Source organism: Euprymna scolopes, chromosome 10 (assembly GCF_053919585.1).
Source record: "Euprymna scolopes isolate OS-2025 chromosome 10, ASM5391958v1, whole genome shotgun sequence".
In the NCBI taxonomy this organism is placed as follows: Eukaryota; Metazoa; Mollusca; class Cephalopoda; order Sepiida; family Sepiolidae; genus Euprymna; species Euprymna scolopes.
The window spans coordinates 63,567,207-63,591,555 of NC_136491.1; the positions used below are offsets into that span (position 1 = coordinate 63,567,207).

General features: G+C 33.9%; 1 protein-coding gene across 5 annotated transcripts in view; it reads left to right on the forward strand.

Annotated features, from left to right (window-relative positions):
- The window catches only part of LOC145286018 (intermembrane lipid transfer protein VPS13A-like), a 965,259-nt gene that overhangs the window by 389,277 nt on the left and 551,633 nt on the right, over positions 1-24,349 (forward strand). For all 5 annotated transcript variants that reach the window (XM_080134633.1, XM_080134635.1, XM_080134636.1 and 2 more), the window contains 2 exons: positions 218-275; positions 9,808-10,046. In XM_080134633.1, coding sequence (XP_079990759.1) covers positions 218-275; positions 9,808-10,046 — 297 coding nt within the window. The remainder of the gene's footprint in view (positions 1-217; positions 276-9,807; positions 10,047-24,349) is intronic.

The following is a 24,349-nucleotide window of genomic DNA, read 5'->3' on the forward strand; positions in this document are numbered from 1 at the left end:
AGGTGAGTTATATAGTTGACCTTCACTTCAAACAACAATGAAAACTAAAAAATAAAATAAGAAGAACATTTAGTTACATAGTAATCAAAGAATTTCTTATCTAAAGAATATATAAACTAAATTATTGAACATTGATTTATCTATGAAATACAAGTAATTATTTTCTAATGATATCACATTGATTGATTATTAATCTATTCTTTTTTTATTCTTACAGAAGAATATTATTATTCAACTTCTGACCATTCTGATGAAGAGTTACCTGTACGACACAAGTAAGCAGTATTCTCTACATTATTAGATGTTATTTTTACACTTTTTTACATCTAATGTTTCTCACTGTTTTAAAGTAACTTGCTGATAATCCTAAAAAGATTATGTAGTATTATATTAGCATGCCAGGACAATGCCGAGTAACCTGGTAGGTTATTATTAATATTAAGTTGACAAGAAAGTTCTTGCAGTTTTTAACTTTTAAATTTAGATGAATATATCTCAGCTCAAACAAAAGATTATTGATCGAAATAAGCACCATCAGAATCAACACACTTTTGCCAATGCAAAACAAGTATATTTATGCCAGTAACGTAAAAATCTTGTTCAGATGATGCTGAAGTCGCTGAAGGTGTTTTTGATATCACTTATATTTGTGAAGCATTTCTCACACAGATGCCTGAAAAAGTGGTAGTCGGTAGGTGAGAAGTTTGGAGAGTATAGATGAGGTAGAGTTTTGTAGCCCAATTTGTTCCACTTCTGCAAGGTCGGTTTAGCGATGTGTGGTCGGGCATTGTCATGGAGGAGAATTGGGCCTTTTCTGTTGACTAATGCTTGGTGTTGTTGTTGAAATTTGTGATTCATTTTTTCCATTTGTTAATAGTACTTCACTGCCGTAATGATTTCACCTGCATTCAAAAAACTTTAATGGATATGACTGCTCACAGACTACCAAGCAGTCAGCATGACCTTCTTTTGGTGCAACTCTGACTTCGGGTAGTGTCGTGTCTAACTACTGAGCTGAGCATCGCTGGTTGTGGTAAAGAACCCATTTTTCATTATAAGTCACAACCCAGGTGAGAAACAGGCTGTTCTTGTAGCATAAAAGAAGGGAAGATGAGACTTCATAATGGCGTTTCTTTTGGTTGTCATTCAATTCAAGTTTTTTGTCTTTCCAATCTCTTCCAAGTGGTTAGAAATCATTGTATACATTACATCTAATTCAGAAGCAAGTTCTCAAAAAGCTGTGCATGAATTGGCTTCGACTAAAACTCTTAATTGATTGTTGTCAACATCTGATGGCTAACCACTATGCTCATCATCTTCAAGAAATTGTCACCGCCACAAAATTTCTGAAACCACTATTGTGCTGTGCATTCAGTAGTGGTTCTTGGGCCAAACACTTCATTGATATTGCAAGTTGTTTCAGCAGCTTTTCATGCTTGCTTGAATTGAAATAAAAAAAATTGTGCAAATTTGCGTTTATCCATCTTGTATTCAATGTTCTGAAAAGAAAATATAATTGTTTAAAAACAATTGTAATTTTAATGATTGGATAGAGCAAAAACAGCTTTTTAAAATTATATATATGAAGTAAAGGTATTATAATGAAAGCTTATTTGAAAATACATCATTTGAAATCCAAATTTAAAATTCCGCAACAATTTTCTTCTCAACTTAATAGAAAAATAAAACAATTAGATTTTGGTAAAATGTGGATTTACATCTTGGAATGTTTAGTTAGCAATTTAACTCAGAAATAAAAGAAAAAAGTCGATTTAGGAATTTTAAAGTAGATTGGAATTTGGTTAGATAAGTTGTCAGATTTTGGTTTATGTGAGAGGTAACCTGTCTGTGTCCTTGGATGTAATTGGGGTTTTGCTGATGTAATAATTAATAAGCAGAGATCAATGAGTTGGTGAGAAATGCATTAGTGAATAGATGTGTGGATGACCCCATTGGAAGCAGAAAAGGGAACCAATGAAAATGTAGAAAGAGACTCAGCATACCAAATTCTAACAAGGGAATCCATAAAATGACTAAAACTCATGTAAAATATAACTCATTATGGCATTCTTTTGGGGGTTTGGACAAATAAGATGGATTGTGGTTCTTTTGATTTAAGACAAGCAGACATATTGTTATCATTTGGATGTAAGAAAAGCTGTCTTTAGAAGTTTATGTGTCACGTTTGTTAAGTACATGTATTTGTGAAGAAGCGCCCACACAGACAACAAATATGTAATATATATACAGGATACAGTGAATATTTCTATACTCTGTAAACATGCATTTATTAGATATCAAAGACACTGTTATATATACCACTAGACAATACATGAGCTAATGTAATATATATTGACACATGTAAGAAATACACACACACACACACACACAATTTAAAGGGGGTTAGAGCAATTTTCTATAGAGCAGAGTGTATTTTAATGTTATAGTAAAAATACTAATTTAATTAAAATACAGGAAAAGAATATATATATATAAAAATGTAAATGTTGGTGTTATAAATAAAAAACTATACAAAATACTATTAAAAACCTGCCAAATATATGTCAACCTATGTCACAGTAACATGTATTGAGCGAGTTTTTAACAGTATTTTATCCGGCTTTTTATTTATAACATCTTTTCCCAAACTTACCGTGTTAAAGAGAGAATCAGACTCCATCTTGAATGTTCCAATACATCGGTAAACACTGTATGGTTTTCGAGCTGAATAAACATGTTACATTGAATAAAAACATGGAAAATATATCCAGTTAGGTAGAAAAGTAACTTATCTTGCCTTTGATAACATTTATTTGTTATATATTTGTTTTTTGACAACTTTTTCGAATCTATGTGTACAGTAATAAAACCCCAACATTGCATCACTAAAAAAACACCACAGGCTTAATGTAAACAGAATGTGTTTACAATATCGGTAAATTTTCAATGGGTTTAAATTACATGATTATTGATAATGTAACTATGTGATTGAACTTTAATTTAAATTAACCACACGTGGTCGCAAAATGAATGCCGACGCTCAAAGTGTATACACATTTTGACTCCTCCCTTTACTTAAAAATTCACCAAAAATCAGGAAATTAACGAATTTTAATGAAAATTGCAGTATTTTTCAAATAATGATCGCAGAATATAATGAACTAATTATTTTTACTTAACTCTTAGTGAAAATGTTTTATTTTGTTTAAACAAAAAATACCTTTACTAAAGTTATGGTTTTCAGTAGTAAATAAAAAACGCAAGAATTTATTTTTGCTTTTTTTAAAGCATCGTAATTTGTAACAATAAAAAATAATTTTTACAGTAACATTACGAAAAAAAGCCCCTAAAATCCGTATTAATGTATTCGATATAACTTGAAGAAAAATAAATTCTAGCATAATATTCAGGAAATTAAAGATTCAATTAGATTCCTATTTCAGTCACCTAAATTATTTAGGGTGAAATGAGTTTAGGAATTTATAGCCAAACCTAAATATTTTTTTTTGGTAAATATCCAGATACGCTACTACAGAACACCAACCACTCTAATTTGTTTGCGCGCCCCAACATCACATCTCCCCCCCCCCCCCCCCCCGCTCGCGCCCCCAATGTACAAAGTTAAATCTTCGGAAAATGTTAAATGGTGTTCTAATTGGTAAATGTCGGTGCGTTACTTACGGAAAATTTGAAAATTCGATGTTCCAGGTAAAAAAAACAAAAAAAAAAAAAACAGATAAACTGGGACTCCTAACAAACGGTTCCCCAGTTCGATACAAAACACCTGACGAAGGCCGGAGGGCAAAACGGCCGAAATGTTGTGACAATAACAACCAAGATGAGGAAGTCAGTCCGACAATCTCAATCAATTGGCATATAATATTTGAGATTTTGGGGAGTGGAAAAGCATCAAGAAATGTATATTGATTAATAGTGGCAGAATAGTCAATCACCATGCAGCGCTTACGTCTTTCATTGTGGGTTACCAAGACTTGGGCTCTTCACAGGGAATTAGATTTGGTTATAATTCCTTCTTTTAAGAGTTTCTGTACTTCATTCTGAATAAATTCACGATCAGATGCAGAGTAATTCCTGCCTTTTGTTGCAATTGGTTTACAATTATTTGATAAATTGGCAAAAAGACCAGGTGGCTTTGTGCGACTAACAGATTTGTAAAAAGGAATTCTACACAGTTATGTAGCTGCATGAATTCTTGTCCAAGTATAATAGGACACACAGGTTGGGTAGAATAGACAGATGCATATTAGGATACATTTGTCCATTAATTGCATTAGATGAAAAAGGGTGACCTTGGGTTTTGCTTTTGAAGTTTGAGGAAGCCATACTTACTGCGTCATTGGAAGCTAGTATACAAAAGCTGTGATCTCACAATGTTCATTTTTATGAGTGTTTCTGCTGTCTATCATAGCTTTCAGACAAGTACTGTTTATTGTTGCTTTTACGATAGAATATTGTGAGTAAGGTGTGCGTTGAGATGAAGCTGTGAGAGCAATATAAACAGAACAATATGAGCAGTTCTTATATTAAGAGGTGTCTGCTTTCTTTTAGACCAGCAGACTTTAGAGAAATGGCTTTTCTTTCTACATGTAGGACAGCATTCCTAGCAGAGCATTAGTTTTGAGAATGATTTTCACGCCCACAGAAGTGGCATTCGTCATAGTGAAATACTTGATTAGTTCTAGAAGAAGCAGCACATTCTTTAGTTAATTCAGATGTAGAATTATTTTTAGATTCTTCTGGATACATTGATACTTTTGCTACAACTGATGAAGTGTCATAAGTCGCTGCATTGTGTTGAGCCATTTCGAGACTTCTTGCGGTTGTTACTGCATTATCCAAATTAATTTCACAGCTTTCTAGTAGCCTTTGTTGTATCATTGAGGAAGTGAGACCTGTGATAAAGGCATCCCTTATAGTTAGTTCGGCATGATGTCTTCGAACTTACAATCCATGGAAAGATTTTTTAAAGTTAAGAGAAACTGATCAATTGATTCATCTGATTGCTGTTTTCTAGTAGCAGGTAGGTGACAAGCAAAAACAGAATTAACTGGTTTGACGTAAGTAGATTGAAGAATATTAATAGCTTTCTCAAATATTATACAGTTTGATGTCAGGGAATAGATTTTAGGCGATGTATAGTTAATAAGTATACTTAGCATATTCGGAGGATTTTCAGGATGAGTGACTGTCAGAGAGTCGATACAATTGACGAGAGTACGATACCAGGGGTTCCATTTGTCAGCGGTTGTTTCTGACGATCCTTCAAATTTACTAGGTCTCAAAATCATATTCATTGTTACTGTTTATTTTTTATTTTATATTTTTTGTTGAATAAATTGTATAAAAATGAAGACCTTTTTAAATGAGCAAATAGTTTTATTCAACATAAAATATAACCAGTAGGGATGCATAACAAATGAACAGCAAACAGAATGAACGAATAAACGTGCCAATTCCTTACATTATTTTTAAGTCTATATGGCACATGTGTACTAACACTAAGCATCACATTGTAACACTATCAGATCTCGGTGTGGACAATTTTAATTGTTTAGTGTTTGCGCAAGGACTTACATAAGGTCAAAATGTTGAAATCAGAAAGTGTATTGTGAGAAAATTAGAAAATTAATGAAGTTTAACTGTACAAAAATTAACAGAAAACTTTCCGAAGATAGAAATCATAAAAAAAGACTTGAAGGATATAGAACCTGGCATCATGCATATAAAGAAGTAGCCAAACAATCTAAAATGCACGTAACAAATAAAAAACAGACTCGGAGAAATTGCCATGCATATATCTATAAAATAAATTTTTAGAAAGAAAAATTACTTTCCTTGTAATTGATGTGGAAATATTCATTCGGTCAGATGCTGCCCATATCTATCTAAAAATGTTTGGCATGTAAAAAATAGGACACAAAAATTCCCATTGCAGGAATAAAATTATAAATAAAACTCGGGTGCATCTGACAGAAACTGAAGGTTTACGCAAATATGTGACGGTAAAAATTCTGGACAAAGAAATTAAATTGCAATTAGACTCAAGTTTAGACATTTTGAGATTACATTTAAATACATGGAAAAAATGAATAGACTCACAATGTTGAGATTTCATAAAACAGCACACAAATTAACTTTGAAGGAAAACTTTTTGACCAACGTTAAACTATTGAGAAAAAGTCTATGTACTAAGGAATGTCATGAATCTACTCAGTTCAGACTGAATGCATGAAGTTAAATTATGGTACCAGCTGATCAATAATTTTTGCAAAGAAATGGAAAATATGACAACAGACATCCAAGATTTGAAAGACAAATTAAAAGGAAACTTTCCCTGTTCCAGGCCACAAGAGGCCAAGCTAAAGACAAAAACAAGCTGATCCGGTTGTAGACTGATGAAAAATAATCCTCCTTTACCAAAAATAGTGCTTGAACACAAACCAAGAAATCAACAGCAGGCATGGTACTTTATTGCTAACCGTAAAGTAATGACAACCTCATCAATCGACCCACTCATAAGTGACCATGCGACTATGGGCATTTTTTCACCGGATATGAAAAGTTCAGTTACACCACAACATGTAGCAATCACAACTCGGTTATTCCCAGTATTGGAACATTATCTACCTATTGTCAATGTCACCTATGGATATTACATGCAACTATTTAATAGTACCCAAACGGTTTTTCCACAATATGGAAGCACTGCTGGACTATTTTTTCAGCATCTCTTCACAATAGACAGTTCATCAGGTTAGCAGCACTAGTTGAAACCATCTGGGGAAGTATCACCTCTTGTCTGATGGATTATTACAAGCGGGGTCTAATTAGAAAATTAATCAAGTTCAACTGTACAATGACTCCTAATTGTGTCTGAGTTGACGCAACAAAGTAGTCAATTGTTTTACCAAATGCTCATGATTAACATGTGAGAAAATGTTAATAAAACTTTTTTCCCAAGTTGGAAAAATAATTTTTTGCCCTTAATTAATCCTCCAAGAAATAGAGGCTATTGAGGCTGTTGGTATTAAGCCTCAATATTCTGTCAGAAAAAGGAAGATCACGAATCAACTCATGGTCTACCCAAAGAAAGAAAGGCTGATACACCTTTCAGAGTAATCAGCCTGGGAAGGAGGGCATTGTGGCAGAATTACTTGTGTTACTTATGAACGAACTGATTCATACACAATAAATACCAGAATACAAGGCCTTAATATGAGGGTTGGAACCGAGGTTTTCGTTGGCTAAATGAACAACCCTCACTTTTGTATGTTCTTGTTAATACATTTTGCTACACTATTCCTGTGTTTCCTTTTCCTTGTAATCCTTTAAACAGGGTTTTAACAGATTCTGAAATGTAAATTTTATTGTAAAGATTTATATTGTGTTATAAAAGATACTCATCATTACCTAAAAATGAAAATGGTCCTTAAAAAACAATAGAAATGTTATAGTTTCAATAATTAAACTTCCAAAGGTTTTATTCCAAACAATCAAACCATTATCCTTATGGTATATTTTATTGCAAATTGCTGAAGTTCAAGGGTTCAAATCAAATAATGCCTCATCGGATTGCTTGTAAAATCTTACCTTAGAAAAATATTTAATTTTGTTATTACATCATTTTTTATAAATAAAATGAAGCAAAACCTCTTTTTTCTGTTTATGTATGACCAGCATGAACACAACTCACTATTGAATTTCTCATAACAACAATTGTGTTTGATCTTCAATAATAGTGGATGCCTCTGTCTCAACAGCATGATGCCTGATTTCACTGAAAATGTTCTTGAATAAAAAACAATGAGATGGTTTTGTTAAGAGTTCATATATAATTATTACTAACATCTGCTACTACTACAAATTGATTTTCTGGGTTAATATTTTCCAAGATAGTTTTCAAATCGTTTTTGAAAAGAGTCTTACACAAAAGAATGTAATGAAAATTATTTATGAGGTGTCTTCAATAAGTTTCCAAATTTTATTTTTTGTATGGGCACTTTTATTGATAGTACACATATGAAACTTTGGTCTCTTTTGAAGTAATCTCCTCCGGCTGCAATGCACTTGTTGTACTGTTCTAACAACCACTGGAAGGCTTCATGGAAATCTTCTTGTGTGAACATGTCAATAACCGTCATCACAGCCTCTTTCATCTCTTCAATTGTCTCATAACGACAGCTTCTAAGGTTTTCTTTGAGCTTAGGGAATAACCAAAAGTCACAGGGAGCAAGGTCTTGACTATAGGGAGGGTGAGGAACTATCTTGATACCCATCTTGGTCAAATAGTCTGTGACAAGGATGGAGCTGTGAACTGCTGCATTCAGGCAAATCTTCCACATCTTCAGTTCCTCATGAATAATTATATGTACAGTTTCCACACTGATATCAAACTCTGCATTTATTGTCTCTATAGACAGACAACGGTCTTTATCCATGAAATTCTTTATTTGGCCAATCAACTCTGGTGTTCTGACTTACTTACTCCTCTCATACCTCTCATCATCCCTCACAAACTCCCTGCCTTCCTTGAATCCTTTATGACACTGAAAAACTGATGCTTGATTCATGCAAGATGGTCCAAAAGCAGTCTGAAGCATTCCATACGTTTCTGTGGCGTTTTTTCCAATTTTAAAATAGTATTTTATTGCATATCGTTCCTCTAAAGTGTCCTCAAGTCCAGATTGGATTTTTGAAATTCACCAGTTGTGACAATCAAGCTTTAGTAGGGTGTATTGCAATTCCTGCTGTAGCTGTTCATTTGATCCTGAAATCATAAAAATTGGTCAGTCATCTCATAAAATGTATAGCAATAACATACTGAATTTTCAAGAGTCTACAACAATTTTAAATGCTTGTAAAAAAAGTCTGGAAACTTATTGAAGGTAACTCATATTTTAGCTTTAGCTCTACATAAATTTGCTAGAAGAGAACATTCCAATAATTCTCCTTTGTGATTTAAGATTTAAAGCAGGTGATATCTTCAGATTGTTTTGGATAGTCTACCTAAGTTATGTCTGGAACTAAAACAGTGCTGCTATCATCATCATCATTATTATTATTATTATTATGAAGAAGAAGAAGAAGAAGCATGGCATTGTATTATTTAGCTATCATAAAATCTTTGAAGATTATAGTCATGTTCTTTTTGTTTTTTTTCACAGATGGTAACATTATCTGTAAGGACAAAAGTTTCTGATAATTTCTTCCTGTCAACAATACTCATACTCTCAATGCTTCTTTGGAATGCATTTATTCCATTCATAACACTGAATAGCAAGCGAGTAAACTAATAAAATTCATCATCTTTCTCAAAATCTGTAAATTTGCGATCCTTGTTAGTGATAGGGATTTTAATGGTAAGCAAAGATAGTGAAAATATTATATCTGGCTAATTTGATGATACTTGTGCTTGCCAAGGTGAAATTGAGGGTTCTATAATATTTTCCTCCAAAAATTTTATTCTAATGAATTTATTATAAGTGATAATGTGACATCGTGACTTGATGTTAATGCAAGTTATGTTTGTAGAGCTATGAGAAAACAGTGAAAGAGGGGTCATGTTTATGGATGAAAAATGATGACTTTTGATGGTTGCTATAAGAATAAGCTAACAGAAGCATGAATATAACAATCCAAATAAGTACAGGAATGTATACTGAAGACAATTTTTCAATATAGAAATTATATATTTTAGAATACTTAATAACAGAAGCAACAGTTTGACATGAAAATATGTATTGAAATATCAATTAAAAATGATCTGAACATTTTTTCTTTGTGCAGAGCAATTGATATTAAATCTGTGGATGACCATTCCTCTGCCTCAAACACAATTAGTATTCTGACCAGAATCATCCTAAATGAAGCTGTCTTGCAACTCTCCAAGAAAATTGACAAACGAGAATCTCCTTATTTGATGTTCCGCATCAACAAATTATATATAGATGGTGCTGTTACAGCCTACGGAATGGTTATGAATGCATGTCTGGGAGGGATTGAACTTGTGGACAAGATTCATGTTGGTAAGTTCCTTTTGCTTCCTTTTTGTTGTTTTTAAACAGTCAAAAGCAAATATAAGAAAGACATAAAAAATTATCGAAATAATGTCCCAAATATTAAAATTTTAGAAAATTCAAAATTCAAAAAATTATAATGTAAAAAATATTTTAATATTTAAATTTCAAACTTATTGTTTACTTTATGTACTGTTTTGGAAAATATGTTTGACTATGATATACATATATATATATATATATATATATATATATATATATATATACAAAGAACAAGTAGTTAATAAAACATGTTAAAAAAAACACTTTGAAAAAGAGTTAAAAACATATTTGATTTTAAAAAAGAAGCACAAATTAAGTGGATAGTCCTTAATCCACAATTTTGATGAAATACTTTCTTTCTCATCAGAGGGTAGGGATTAGCAAAATGCAGGATTGGATTTTGCTTGCAAAGGTATTTAATGAAACTACAAGTAAGTCATAGATCTTACTTGGTAAAAAATAGTGAAGCAGAGGGAATAGGGAGAAGACAAAGGTGATTTCACATAAATGGATGGTCTGGTGAAGGGTAAAATATCCAATAATGGTAAAATCCAAAAATGTTGATTAAATTTCCATTTCCATAAGTAAAATCCAAAGGAATCGCGTTAATGGAAGATGGTTCAAAGTAATCAAAAAGGCAGAATTCTGTGGAATAATTCACAAATGGGTACAAGGAAAAAAGGGAATGAGTTTTTTTTTTTTTTTTTTTTACACAGTGATCACCACTTATCAAGGCCCGGAAGCCACTCAGGGATAAGGGTTATTGCAAGTGCATTACTACATTACGTTAGTGAGGAGATTTGCTGAAATGTTTACTTAAGGGGGCGGTTCATTAGGAATTTGTTAACATTGGACTTGAAGACAACCAAGTTGTAGTCCGGAGGGAAGCAGGCAGACGGAACAGAGTTCCACAGGCGTGCAGTTCTAAGAAAGAAGCTTTGTTCATGGAATCCGCGTTTTGATTTAGGCACAGATATAGAGTGGGGGAAATTTTTCACAGTGGATTCAGCTAGACGGGTGTTTTTCGTGAAAGATTGGCGAGGGGAGACCAGAGATTGGAGTTCAGACGAGCATCTGCCATGGAAATAACGATAAAACAAGGACAGGCTCGCAACGTCTCTTCTGTGGGAGAGAGGTTGCAGGGTAGAGAAAAGGGCATCCCCCACTAAGCCACGAAGTCTATTTTGTACTCTGTCAAGGCAGGATAGGCTGTTTTTAGCAGCTCCTGCCCAGATATGGCAACAGTATTCCATCCTTGGACGTACTTGGCTAATATTATTAAAAGAGAGATAAATTTTGCGTGGGAAGAAGAAATGGAGAGATTTTAAAACACAGCTGTCAAGGCTGATTTAAGAAAAATGAGTAAAGAAGTAGAAAAAAAATAATTGAATGGTGATTGAGTTATTTTTAGAATAGAAAAGGCAATGTCAAAATGACCCAGACAGGATGACGTTGAAGTGGCACCAAATTTAAAGCAAATAAAGGGGTACTTTAGAATTAAATTATCAGCAGGAGTCATTAAAAGAAGCAAATGAATTGTGAGGAATGATAAGTTAAATACATGCATATATATACATATCCACATGCATATATATATATATATATATATATATATATATATATATATATATATATACAATTACACATATACATACATATATATATGCACAACATACGCACACACATATATATACATATAAGCAAATAGATGAGTTAATAATTGAATAAAGAGTTAAAGAAGAAAAAAAAATTCAAGGGGAAAAGATGGCCGGTATTTACAAGTTCCGGAATAAGGCAAGTAAGTGTGTATGTAAATGCACATAGTAAAATATAAGTAAACTTACATATCTACAATATAAAGCTGAATGTGTGTGTGTATGTGTGTGTGGCTCCTATATGATTGACTATTTTAAAAAACTGATTACATATAATGATAGAAGATGTATCGAGACACAGGAATGCGTATGTTTGATCTGGCAGAATGGTGGTTCATTAAAATTGTGGGGTCTGCATTCGCGCCTCGTCCACAAAGTATGGAAAAAAAAAATTTTTTAATTAAAAAAAAACGTTTACAAGTGTTTTTGATATAGATGTAATTAAGAATATGTTGATAAGTATGTTTTAACTTAAATAGGGATGATATAATAAAATTGTGGGGTCTGCGTTCGCGCCTGGCCTCCATAGAATGGAAATAGGCACGAACTTTAATAAAGACTTTTGATATCTATCTGCGTAAGTATACTTTGATAATTATGTTTCAGTTTGAAGAAATATGGTATAATAAAATTATGGGGTGTTCATTTGCACCTGACCTCCATAGAATGGAAATATGTCACAAAGTTTAGCAAGGTTTTTTTAATATAGATCCACAGAATATTGTGATTAGTGTTTCAGTGTGAACAGGTATGGTATAATAAATTATGAGGTTTATCTATTTTATTTTTACTTTCATCATATTTTGCTTTGGTTTTGATACCCTCAAATTCAACCAAAATTTACAACCCTTCCTTTTCATAACCTATCATACTTTCATAAATCAGAGTCCATTTTCTGTAGGTTGTTTTTTAACCCAGTCAATGACAGGTACTTTTGCTAGTATAATATAAATGTGTAGGTAGATGGATATATTTAATTTATAGGAATACTTATACACTAAAACAGAGATTGCAGATGTAGAACTGGCCAGACAAAGAAGAAATAATGAATTACAATTAAAATTACAAAGTTATAAAATGCTAAGAAAGTATGTAGAAAAAACTATAATATTATAGGAAAATATATATATCTGAAGGGTTAATTTAATAACTATGTACTTTCAAATTTGCCATATTTAAATTTGGACTTATGTTTGCGATATTAATTTTTATGTTTTTAGAGTTTATTATACTAGTACTTTGAAGGGAAGTAATTATAATTATAGCTTCGGTTGTGCAGAGGTGACATGACGTAGAGCCTGGAGTATAAGGCTTAACCTTTTTTAGGATAGTCCATTTAATTGAGAAGGGGGTATTGTTAGAATTAAGTTTTTTAATTAAAGTGGTTAGAGAAGTTCCTTGGTTATTATTAGAATTTTGGTTGTTAAAAGAAGTGTGGTTTGATATTATTTTCTTAATTAATGTTGAAGTAGCGCTGATATATGTATGTGCTTTATTAACAGCTCAAGGTCTAAAATTAATATTAATTTGATGATTTGTATTGGGGAAATAGTTTAAATTTTGTTCATTGTGATGAATAAAGGGCGGAACAATGATTGTAGGAGGACTATTTTGGAGGGGATAATGAGTGTTGTTAGTGTTAGGATGGCTGTTAGGAGAAATATTATTCTCATTATTATTGTTATTATTATTATTAGTTGTATGACTGTAAATACAGGGGCTACTTGAATGGTTTATTGGATTAGTAATTATATCAGATGGAGGGTGGGAAAAGGGATAACTTGATGACAAAATATTAGTGTCTGTTATGGGAGGATTGTGTGGGAGCTCTGTAATTGTGCATGAATATATAACATCTTTATGGATGTAATCATCATTAAGTGGGCTAAGATGTTTGTTATTACAATTGCAGTTACTTTTGTGTTTAATTGGGAAATGAATTTTTGGGGCTGATTTAACTTTTTTATTATTAGATGTTAAGATTCTTTGTGCTAAATTAGGCATAGTTAAATAAGAAATCCTTATTGAATTTCTATTAAAACTAGAACTATATCTGTGAGGGTATTTGAAAGAGTTTTGTACAATGTTGAAGAATTCCTTAGGTATATTGGTTTTGACATTTATGCTAGATGGAGGATTAAACCAAATATTTTTCTTTTATATATATTTCCCCCAAACCTCTGGCCTTGGTGGAGGAGTGACCAAAACTTCTTATGGTTTCAAATGATCTGAAATAACTATAATAAATGTTAGATCTCCCCTCTTTTGGAAATAGGGTACAATTATTAATATCTCCAGTATCAAATAATCCTTATACACTGTGAAATTTACTTTATGCATGTAAACCAAAGAGTGGAGATATAACATCTGAGAAATATTTGGAATCAAGTCTCCCCTTGCTGCTATTTCAGATCATTTGAAACCACAGCAGCAAATTTTAGTCTCCTCTCCATTAAGACCAGAGGTTTTGGGGAAATATCAGATATTTTGTAATTCATATGCAAAAGTTAACCTGTCATGAACATTGCTATAAACTGAAAGTAAGGAATCACGGTCACAACTAGTGGTGACCAAATTGTCAATATAAAACTTGTTGGAAATTGTATAAGAGGCCAAATCAACCATATATTTTTCAGCATGAAATTTGAGAATAAAACTCAAAATTACTGGAATTAAAGCCAAATATAATAATATTTTATCTAAAGGTGTACAATTTATTATCCACCTTAAGAAAAAAACAAAATCTATTCTTATATATATATATATATATATATATATATATATATATATATATATATATATATAAAAGGTAAATGCGACGTACACATTTTTGTATGTCTCGAAAAGGCTTTTTTTCGCCGACGGTCCTGGGGGGGGGGTTACTATCGCTTAGAATTGTTTATATATACCCTAGATCACAATAGGTATGATTTGTGAACGCACGTTGCGTCTAGATTTATGTATGTCGATTTTTACAAAATTCTTGCTATTTCAGCCTGTCTTGTGTTCGTTCAGCTTTTTTGTATAAAACCAAAACTAATTCAAAGCTAAGGCGCTGTTCCTGGCAATCGCACCTGGGAACGTCCAGAAGCAATCAGCTTTGATGAATGTGGGGCCAAACACCTTATATCAGACAATTGCTATTCAATTTGGACAATCCCCTTTTTATGGGGAGCTGGTTTCCCCTCCTCAACATCTTGGGGAAACAACCAGCCAAAGTTGGGTAAGCAAACCCAAAAGCTGCCCTGCAGCAAAAGTTAACTCCGCTACTTCTATTTGACCTCACTAATGAGGTCAAATAGAAGTAGCAGAGTTAACTTTTATTGCGGGCACATGTCAATTCTGTTTTTAATACTTTTAAATAAATTTAAACGTGTTTCAGTTGCTCTTTGTTGGACAAGCGGGTAATGTGTCAGGTTTTTTGCACACTTTATCTAAAGGTTGTGAGTTCGAATCGTGGTGTGAGATGTCTTTTTCTTTTTCTTTTTTTTACGATTCTTAAAGGTTTAATATTGAAACAGGGTTACTTAAGCCATTTTTCACGTTCTTTGTTTTTTTTGTTTTTATTTTTCAGATTTTTTAAATAAGTTTTAACGTTCGTTTTTCTGGGGGGGTTTTTACCGTCACATTCGCGTTTTCTTTTTTTGTTTTTGTTTTTCCGATTTTAAGAAATTTTAACATCGTTCATTTACCTTACGTTAGTTTTTTTTTTTTTTAAGTTTTAACATTTTTTTTAATATTTAAACAGGGTGATTACTTCGCTTATTCTTTTGTTTTGATTTAACCCCCCCCCCCCGCACACACACACACACACACACACACACACCTCTAAATACCCAGGCAATACCGGGTACCCCCGCTAGTCTTGAATAGATTTCAAATGAATCTGTAAAAAAGCCTTACACAAATCGCCCAAAAGAACATAATTGTTTTTTATGAAGGCTAATAATAGGTCTAATAGTTGAGGTGTTAAATTGACACCAGAGTAAGTGGTGTCATTGATTAAAATACCCCCTTGACATTTTAACGAACAGTTGAAGACAGGGTAGATCCTTGTTGTTACCTCCAGACCCTCCTTAATAACAGGTCTGTGGGGGATCCAGATTTATTTCTCGTATGTTCCAGGTGAAACTGAGAAGGATTCAATTATTCTGCAGTCTTCATATTCTCTGAAAACTTGCAGATAATCATCATGAAGACCCTTATTATTTAAGGATTCTGCCACCCTCTGCATTATTCGCAGAGAGGGCACATAATTCAACTCTACTTTAGAAAGTTTCTCAGAGTCCCACGGCAGATCAATATAATATTTTCCATCCCTGAGGATGGTAGGTTCTTTAAAATTATTTATCTTCTCCTCATAGACAACTTATTGTTCTAATCAATTCCAATGGAATCTAGAGGGGAAAACCTCTCGATTCCACACTCAACAGGAGATTCGTTAAAGAACGGTTGAAGTGCATCCTCATAAATAACAGTAGGATTCAGCACGGTATCAATCAAATAAGAATTGCATGTAGGGAGAGCATTTAGAACCTTATCAAAGGCCGGTAACTCTTCCTTAACATTTGAATTAAAATTAAAAAATTTGGACCCTTCACTGAAAGGAATTATGTACTTGAAAATCTTCCACGCTGTACCTCCGAAGCATTTGATTAAATAGAGGTTATTCATTCATTAAATTAGATCCAGACTTATTATTCCATGAATAGCAGAGCCATTCAATTCCATGTATCCGGACAGAAACAAAAACCCTCATTCGTCAATTTTGACGTGATTTCATCAAACTTGTTTACATTAAAATTCAGCTTCAATTCATTAGCAAATAGAACAGAAAATAGAAAGGGTCTTTTAAAACCCAGTTGAAGGGAAACTTCAAGTTCCTGAAGTTTCAAAGAATTAGACCCAATAAGAGTGTTTACAGGCATCTCAATCATCCCTGGATTTAATTTTTTCCAGGACTTAATTGATTTAAAACTGCCTGTGAAAAGAATGACCTATGACATCTAACAGGTAGTAGAAGTAGACAAGATGGCCCTTTACCCGCATTAAGATTTTAATTACAGCAAAAATACAGTTTTCCTGTCCCATTAAAGAGGTACATCTCACAAAGGATTGGGGACTTTGAAGGCACATAATAGAATAATACAGTGCAAGGATATGGAAATGCCTTCATGCCCTTGCAATTAATTTCAGAGTGCCTACTAAGATACCTGGTACACAACTTAAGTTCTTTGGCCATTTGAAATTTGGCTTCAAAGTTCTTATATTTATATAAATACTTATATATATATATATATATATATATATATATATATATATATATATATATATATATATATATATATATATATAGTCCTTAACAGAATGGTCTGTAACCTTACATAGTTTACAAATTTTATTAGTTTCGCCATTATAAGCAAGTTTTCTGAAGGTATTCATGCCTTTCTTTACATTAATGGGTGTGGAGTAGGAACCACCTGCCATATTGGACCTTGATTTCAAATAAGAAGCCAACATTTTAGGTGGACTATTTTCCCACTTTGATGCATCCAATGGTGCTGCCATCAAAAATTCCAAAATGTCAAAACTATGTGACATTATAGAAGAAAAAGAAGAGAAACGTTTACTTGTCCTGTTCATAACTTCCTTATGTACGCTGTTAGGGAATTTTGCTGATAAGATATGGACTATCATAGCCCCAGTTGTTGAATCATTCAAAAGGGAGTCCGTACCAAATGACTTATCCATTTTGTATGAGTCAAGTTTGACATGTTCAAGGAAGACCTTTACTAGTGTAATACGTTCTGGTTGAGGAATAATTTCCTTGAAAATTTGATTTTTAATTAAAGAAGGATTAAGGAATCTCTTCTTTAAACATGCCAATGTCTGATCGTAATTATCAGAAGTTATGTCTAAGTTGGAAACAAGATCGAATGTCTTGCCCATTAATTTTGACTTTAATAAAAGGATCTTGTCCATTTTCCCCATGTTGGTTGAACAGAACTCAAACCTCCTGAGGAAGCTATGAAATTCAAATTTATCCGAACTAGGCTTCAACCCGAGTAATTTTATTCTCATGTCAGAAATAAACTGCTCTGATTCTCGGCATAGTTTTAATCTTTCTTCAGTGGGGGATTTTAGAATCAACTGATCAAACAAGTCATCTAACTCAGTTAACCATTTGTTAACATCCAAAGAGATTCGATAGAGGCCGGACCTTTAGTATTTCCAATCAACCAGTCTGCTGGTTAAACGAAATTTCTTTGCGCTGATTTGGGAGATTAAATCCTTTGAAGCCATTATTAGTGGCTTGAAGCAGAAAAATAAATAATGGGTGGAAAAAGAAACTTCCTAAAACAGACCAGAGCTAAATAAAACCAGGGAAATATTATATTTGAACAGTGAATGCTAATTGTTGCGAATAACGCTAATCCTTTCCAACTAAGAAGGAAAGAAAAAATAAAATGGTGAAGAAAAAAAATCGACAGTTTTAATTAATAATCCAAAGGAAATAACTCTTGTGCCCTTACAAAAATGTAATTTTTTTTTTACCATGTGCGTCAAATTAGATGAAATAAAGAAACAATATTAACTGAATCTTAATCAATTAAAACAACAGACAAGAACACAACATTTGATAAAACAAGTGTAGTTAAGTCAACTACAAAAAAAAAAAAGAACAGTGAAAGATATTTATCTTACCTGATTTTGCTCTCAGACAATGGCAAAAAATTAACATAATAATTACAACAAAGCATACCTCTAAAATTTGATACAAATTTTATTCTTTCTTCGTTGTAACAAAGGAATTCCTAGTTGTCTCTGAAATAGAGCTGGTGACAACCTCGAAAGGTAATAGTTCATTACCTTCAGCAGGAACTGATATTCGGGTACAGCACTGTTCGAAGATGGATTAATTACAACTGTTTGAAGAGAGGTGGTATGATACCTTCTGATGAAAAGATTTAATTCTCGACTTGAGGCAACATTACAGAAGTTTATAATTAGTTTTTTGAAGGAAAAATCCTTAATGACAGGTTGACAATTCAGACCTTAAAAATGTCTCTGGGAGACATAAAATAATAACTGAGCCTAATTATTTAGGCTTAAAATAAAGTCTCAAGAAGATGAAGGGTAGAGGCGTCCAAATGCCTTATATCCAGAGAGAGTTGAGTTCCTTCCATCTTGTTCGGCTGTATGTCTGGAACTCATGAAAAAGCATTCAACTTCCCGCCAAGCACATCACCCGGAAGTTAAAACAATGACAAATTTGATTGGTCTAAACAAAGACAGTGAGTGGCCAAAACAGCCAATGAGGGGCCTTCAACATACAACATTGTCCTGGGAAATGGCATAGGGGCCCGACGCTTTCTCCCGTAACCCAACGGCCGTGATGAACGCCCTCCTTGACGTATTTCCCTTCCAGCCTTCCAAATCAGACACTTCAGAATCCGAGAAACTCAATAGCATAGTTGAATCTACTGCTCTCATATCAACATTTGGGTACAATGACAATGTAGCGATCACATCACCAGGCACCATCAAGGCAGCAGGACGTCATGACCCACAGTAGCAAAAGTTGATAAGTACAGTACAGCAAGGTTTTCCTGAAACACGAACTCTCACTTCACCTGAAGTCCGTGAGTACTGGGAAGTACGGCACCGCCTCAGCATCCATGATGGCCTGGTGCTCTTAGACAGAAGAATAGTCGTTCCAAAAGGTCAACGAGGAAATATACTGCACTGCCGGCATTCAGCAAATCAGGACATAACTGGAATGAAAGCCCGAGCAAATGAATCCGTGTATTGTCCTGGAATGAATGCCTCCATCCGCAATACCAGGGAGAACTGCATGACTTGTACAAGGACCGCACCGAGCCAGCCCCGGGAACCAATTACATTGACACAGTCCCCAGAGTGGCCGTTCCAGCAGATTGTCATGGATCTGTTCCACGTTGGTGGCCACAGATACCTTGCTTGTGCTGACAGATTAACTGGCTGGCTCATTTTGTACCACCTAAGCCAAGGGCAGGCAACCGCCTTTCGGCTCATCTCAATCTGTCGGGAGATATTTCAAGCATATGGTTCCCCAGAAGAACTCAGCAGTGATGATGGCCCGCCGTTCACATCCTTCCCATTCAAGCAGTTTCTAGAGAAATGGTCTGTAAAGCACAGGTTACCATCTGTGGCCTATCCACAATCCAATGGTCGAGCGGAGCTAGCTGTCAAAACAGCCAAGAGGGTTGTAGATGGCAACACAGGACCACAAGGGTCCTTAGCTAACGACAAGGCTGCCAGGGCCATCCTACAATACAGAAATACCCCTATACAGGGTATCGGCCTATCCCCAGCACAGCTTCTGCTCCACAGGCGACTTCGAGACTACCTCCCCTCTCACCCGACCCTTTACAAGCCACATCCGGAATGGATCGCCGCGGCTCGAAAGCGCGAGATAACCCTGTCTCGGCGCAACACGTGGCTCATAGAGATGTATAACTGTATGGCCCATTCTCTCCGCTCACTACAAAGTGGGGACTTGGTCGTACTACAAAGAAACAACCGTCTCTGGGACATCACTGGTCGGGTGATTGAAGCCCTCTCCAATCGGCAGTACCATATCAGAGTTGATGGCTCTGGTAGAATCACCTTGCGAAATAAGAAAACTTGAGACTCCCACATCTCCAAAGCCCATTCCAAGCGCGCTACCAGGGGCCCCACCTCACATACCCCAAGTGACAGAGACAAACAGCCCTGTCGTACCAGACCCTCAATTTGACCTTCGGACACAGTAACCTGGCAGGAACATCACTCCAGAAGAAGTACCTGAACCTCCTAGACCAATGCCAGCCAAGTCGGCGCGGGCACTTGTGAGGCTATTCCCACATAATCAACCTGGCCGTGAAGAGCTCATTCCTCCTCGGAGGCCGTTACCCCCACATGATGGGGGAGGGGAGATGTAGAATCAAGAATGCGCTTACCTTCCCTCTCCACCATTATGGACCATTTAACTAATTTCAACATATTTATTCAGTAGCAATTAGTGGCATGCTAATTGCCATTTGACCAGCCTACAATTAGTCAGGGATGGTGGATTGTTCTATTTTGAGGCACCTGATTGGCTAAACATGCCAGGAGGGGCAGGTGTCACTCTACAAATGCCAGCTGCTCTGGCATTCAGGGGTCTTACTGTTCTAGACTTCTGCCAGGAACTACACTCTGTCAATTATCGCATCCATTCAGCACAACATCTTCATTGGATTAGCTTGTTCACCCTAGCAATATTCTACACTTATAATTATAGAATTCTCAAAACTAAGGGCCACAGACCTACAAGTTATAAATTCCATTCCCATGGCCTCACAGAGTCTAATTTATATTTTTTTATTGGTAAGTTATGATAAACATTCTAAATTTCGCTTATCTCTTTCCTGAATAAATTTTTTCACACCTACTTGCCAAACATCTATATGCCACCTGCTAGGAAGTTCACAGTTGATTATTAAAAAAATTAAAATTCTCTGAACAATTTTTTACAATTTCTCCAGAGCGAGCTTGACACAGGTTTGGTCATCAGCTTTTTCTGAAATAATTAAAGTTTTATTGTATTTTTTTCACTTTGGACACAAGTATATATATATATATATATATATATATATAAATCTCTTAATTTTATCAAAATCTTGGATAAAATACATAAAGGAAAAACATTTAGAAGTTTGTTGAATAAAAAAATTAATTATATGTACATTTAAAGGTATGCTCCCCCGACCCCAAATGAAGAGTAAGATTTGGGTATTTGTTACTGTAATTAACAAAAAAAATGAGAGATGCGAAAACCAATATGTTACCAAATGCTTGCATAAATTACTTTTCTGCCTGTATGGATAAATTTATTTTTGTTTAAACTTATTTTAAAGCGATTTATAGTTTAAAATAAACCTAGTGTCCATTCTGTTAAGTTAGAGTAAAAAAAATGGCTGTCCATAAGCCCTGCATGAGGACCCTTGATACCCGCTCAAAATCGAAAATTAAACAAAATGTTGGTAGAAAAATATCAAAATATCAACAATCGTGCGAAAATGTAATTTTCTACAAGTACTTTGTTTAATTTTTGATTTTTAAGCAATTATATTAGATAAGATTAGTGCTTTTAAATTTGTGAATGTTTGTAAAAAGTTAGAATTGGCTGGAACTGATAGTCATTTTACGAATAAAATTGATTTTACTCGAAATTCTAAAATAATGTTTTTTTTTTGGCCATGTAATCATCAAAACAAGGTAAAATCTTATTTTAGATGAGTGATTTAGCTAAAGGTGTTGATCTGCAAAGTTGCCATTATTATTAGTAGTATTACTATTATCATTATTATCTGTATCTTGCTTTTATTTTACAATAAAGCAAATCAATCTAACAACCAACTAAATTTTTATAATTTGAAAAAAGAAAATTATTTCACAGAGGGAAGGTAGAGAATAGTTAACAGAGTTACCCTTCCCGTTGTTAAGAATGGTTTTCTAAGTAGTAACATTATTATGTAGAAACTCGTTCTTGACATGGGGATGATCTCTGTTAGCTGTTCTGTTCCTACACTGTTTTCTTATCTTGCATACAATTTTCAATTCTTTTTAATTGTTTATGAAAATTTCAAATAGCATTAACGATAAACAAATACAAATGAAGTTTGTTTTAAAAGAAAATCAAAGCTTGTCGCACAATTTTCAATCAATTACAAAAAAAACATTTGAGAAAAATATTTAGAAAGATCCATCTTAATATACTAACCCCCTCCCGCCCAAGTGTATTTTTTTACATTTTGCAAAATATGTGCGAACATTACATGAGGATTTACTACAATTTGAACATCTTTAAAAAGCATTAAATCTCTAATTAAACATTTAGATTTTTTAAAGAATTGGCATTGATACTTGTATCAGAGTCAGGAATTAAGAAACGAATCTGTAATTGTATTGGAATCGGGGGAAATTTTGGGAAAATATATACATTATATATATATATATATATATATATATATATATATATATATATATACTAGCAGGGGTGCCCGACGTTGCTCGGGTGTTTGGAGGTGTATGCTGTGCAAAAAAACAAAAAAAGTGGTTAATTTTTTAAAACTTTGACCCCTATTATGACCCCTTAAAATTTATAGTTTCGGGCTCAAATCACTTTATTAAGTTAGATCCAGGTTCAAGGAACCTATATCTAAAATTTCAAGTGTCTAGACCCAAAATTGTCGGAGGAGTTTGGTAGAGTTCTTAAAGGTCAAATCGTTGAAATTTGACCCCTTAACAGCCAAATTTCTGGCTGACACCCGTCACATCGATTTTCCCAAATCTCAGTACCCGGTATTTAAAATTTCGAGTCTATAGACTAAAAATTGACAGAGTTATTGCGTAGGGAAGTGTACACAGACAGACAGACACGTTAACTTTTATAGATGTATATATAGTAAGTAGTAAGTTATAAAATATATATGGCAATTAAGCTACACAGAATTTGAGACTTTAGCTAAAAACTCAATAAAATATACGTATATAAAAATGCAAGACTACAACAACTCCTCACATAAGCCTGATAAATCCTAGCATGGATGAAAAGCGGAATATTCTGTGTAGCTTAATTGCCATATATATTTTATAACTTACTTCCTGACTCTATCTACGTATTGAGCACTGTTGAAGTAAATACTTAAAGTTTATGCATAAATTTATACTTTCGTATATTAATTTATTTGATTAAATGAAGTAGTAATATATATATATATATATATAAAAAAATAATTATGACAGCCCCTTTAAGAAATACGTTTCTTATAGTTGAGCACTTTCTGTTGAATAAAAGTCGGTCAATTTAGCTCTTATGCGTAGATCGTCGTATAACGACTTGATCACTGTCTGTCTGACGTAATGAACATTTAAATTTAAAATGTTTAAAAATTCAACGCTATTTCACATGATTAATGGTAGCCGAATGGATACGGTCTCCGCTAATCGAGCCAGAGATGTCTCGTGTCGCGGGGTTCGAATCGTTCGACTGGTAGTAATTGTGACACCCTGCACTGAGGAATCCCGAAAGGATGAAACACTAGTGTCTGTAGGTATTTAATTATTATAGTAAAAAAATAATTATGACAGCCCCTTTAAGAAATACGTTTCTTATAGTTGAGCACTTTCTGTTGAATAAAAGTCGGTCAATTTAGCTCTTATGCGTAGATCGTCGTATAACGACTTGATCACTGTCTGTCTGACGTAATGAACATTTAAATTTAAAATGTTTAAAAATTCAACGCTATTTCACATGATTAATGGTAGCCGAATGGATACGGTCTCCGCTAATCGAGCCAGAGATGTCTCGTGTCGCGGGGTTCGAATCGTTCGACTGGTAGTAATTGTGACACCCTGCACTGAGGAATCCCGAAAGGATGAAACACTAGTGTCTGTAGGTATTTAATTATTATAGTAAAAAAATAATTATGACAGCCCCTTTAAGAAATACGTTTCTTATAGTTGAGCACTTTCTGTTGAATAAAAGTCGGTCAATTTAGCTCTTATGCGTAGATCGTCGTATAACGACTTGATCACTGTCTGTCTGAC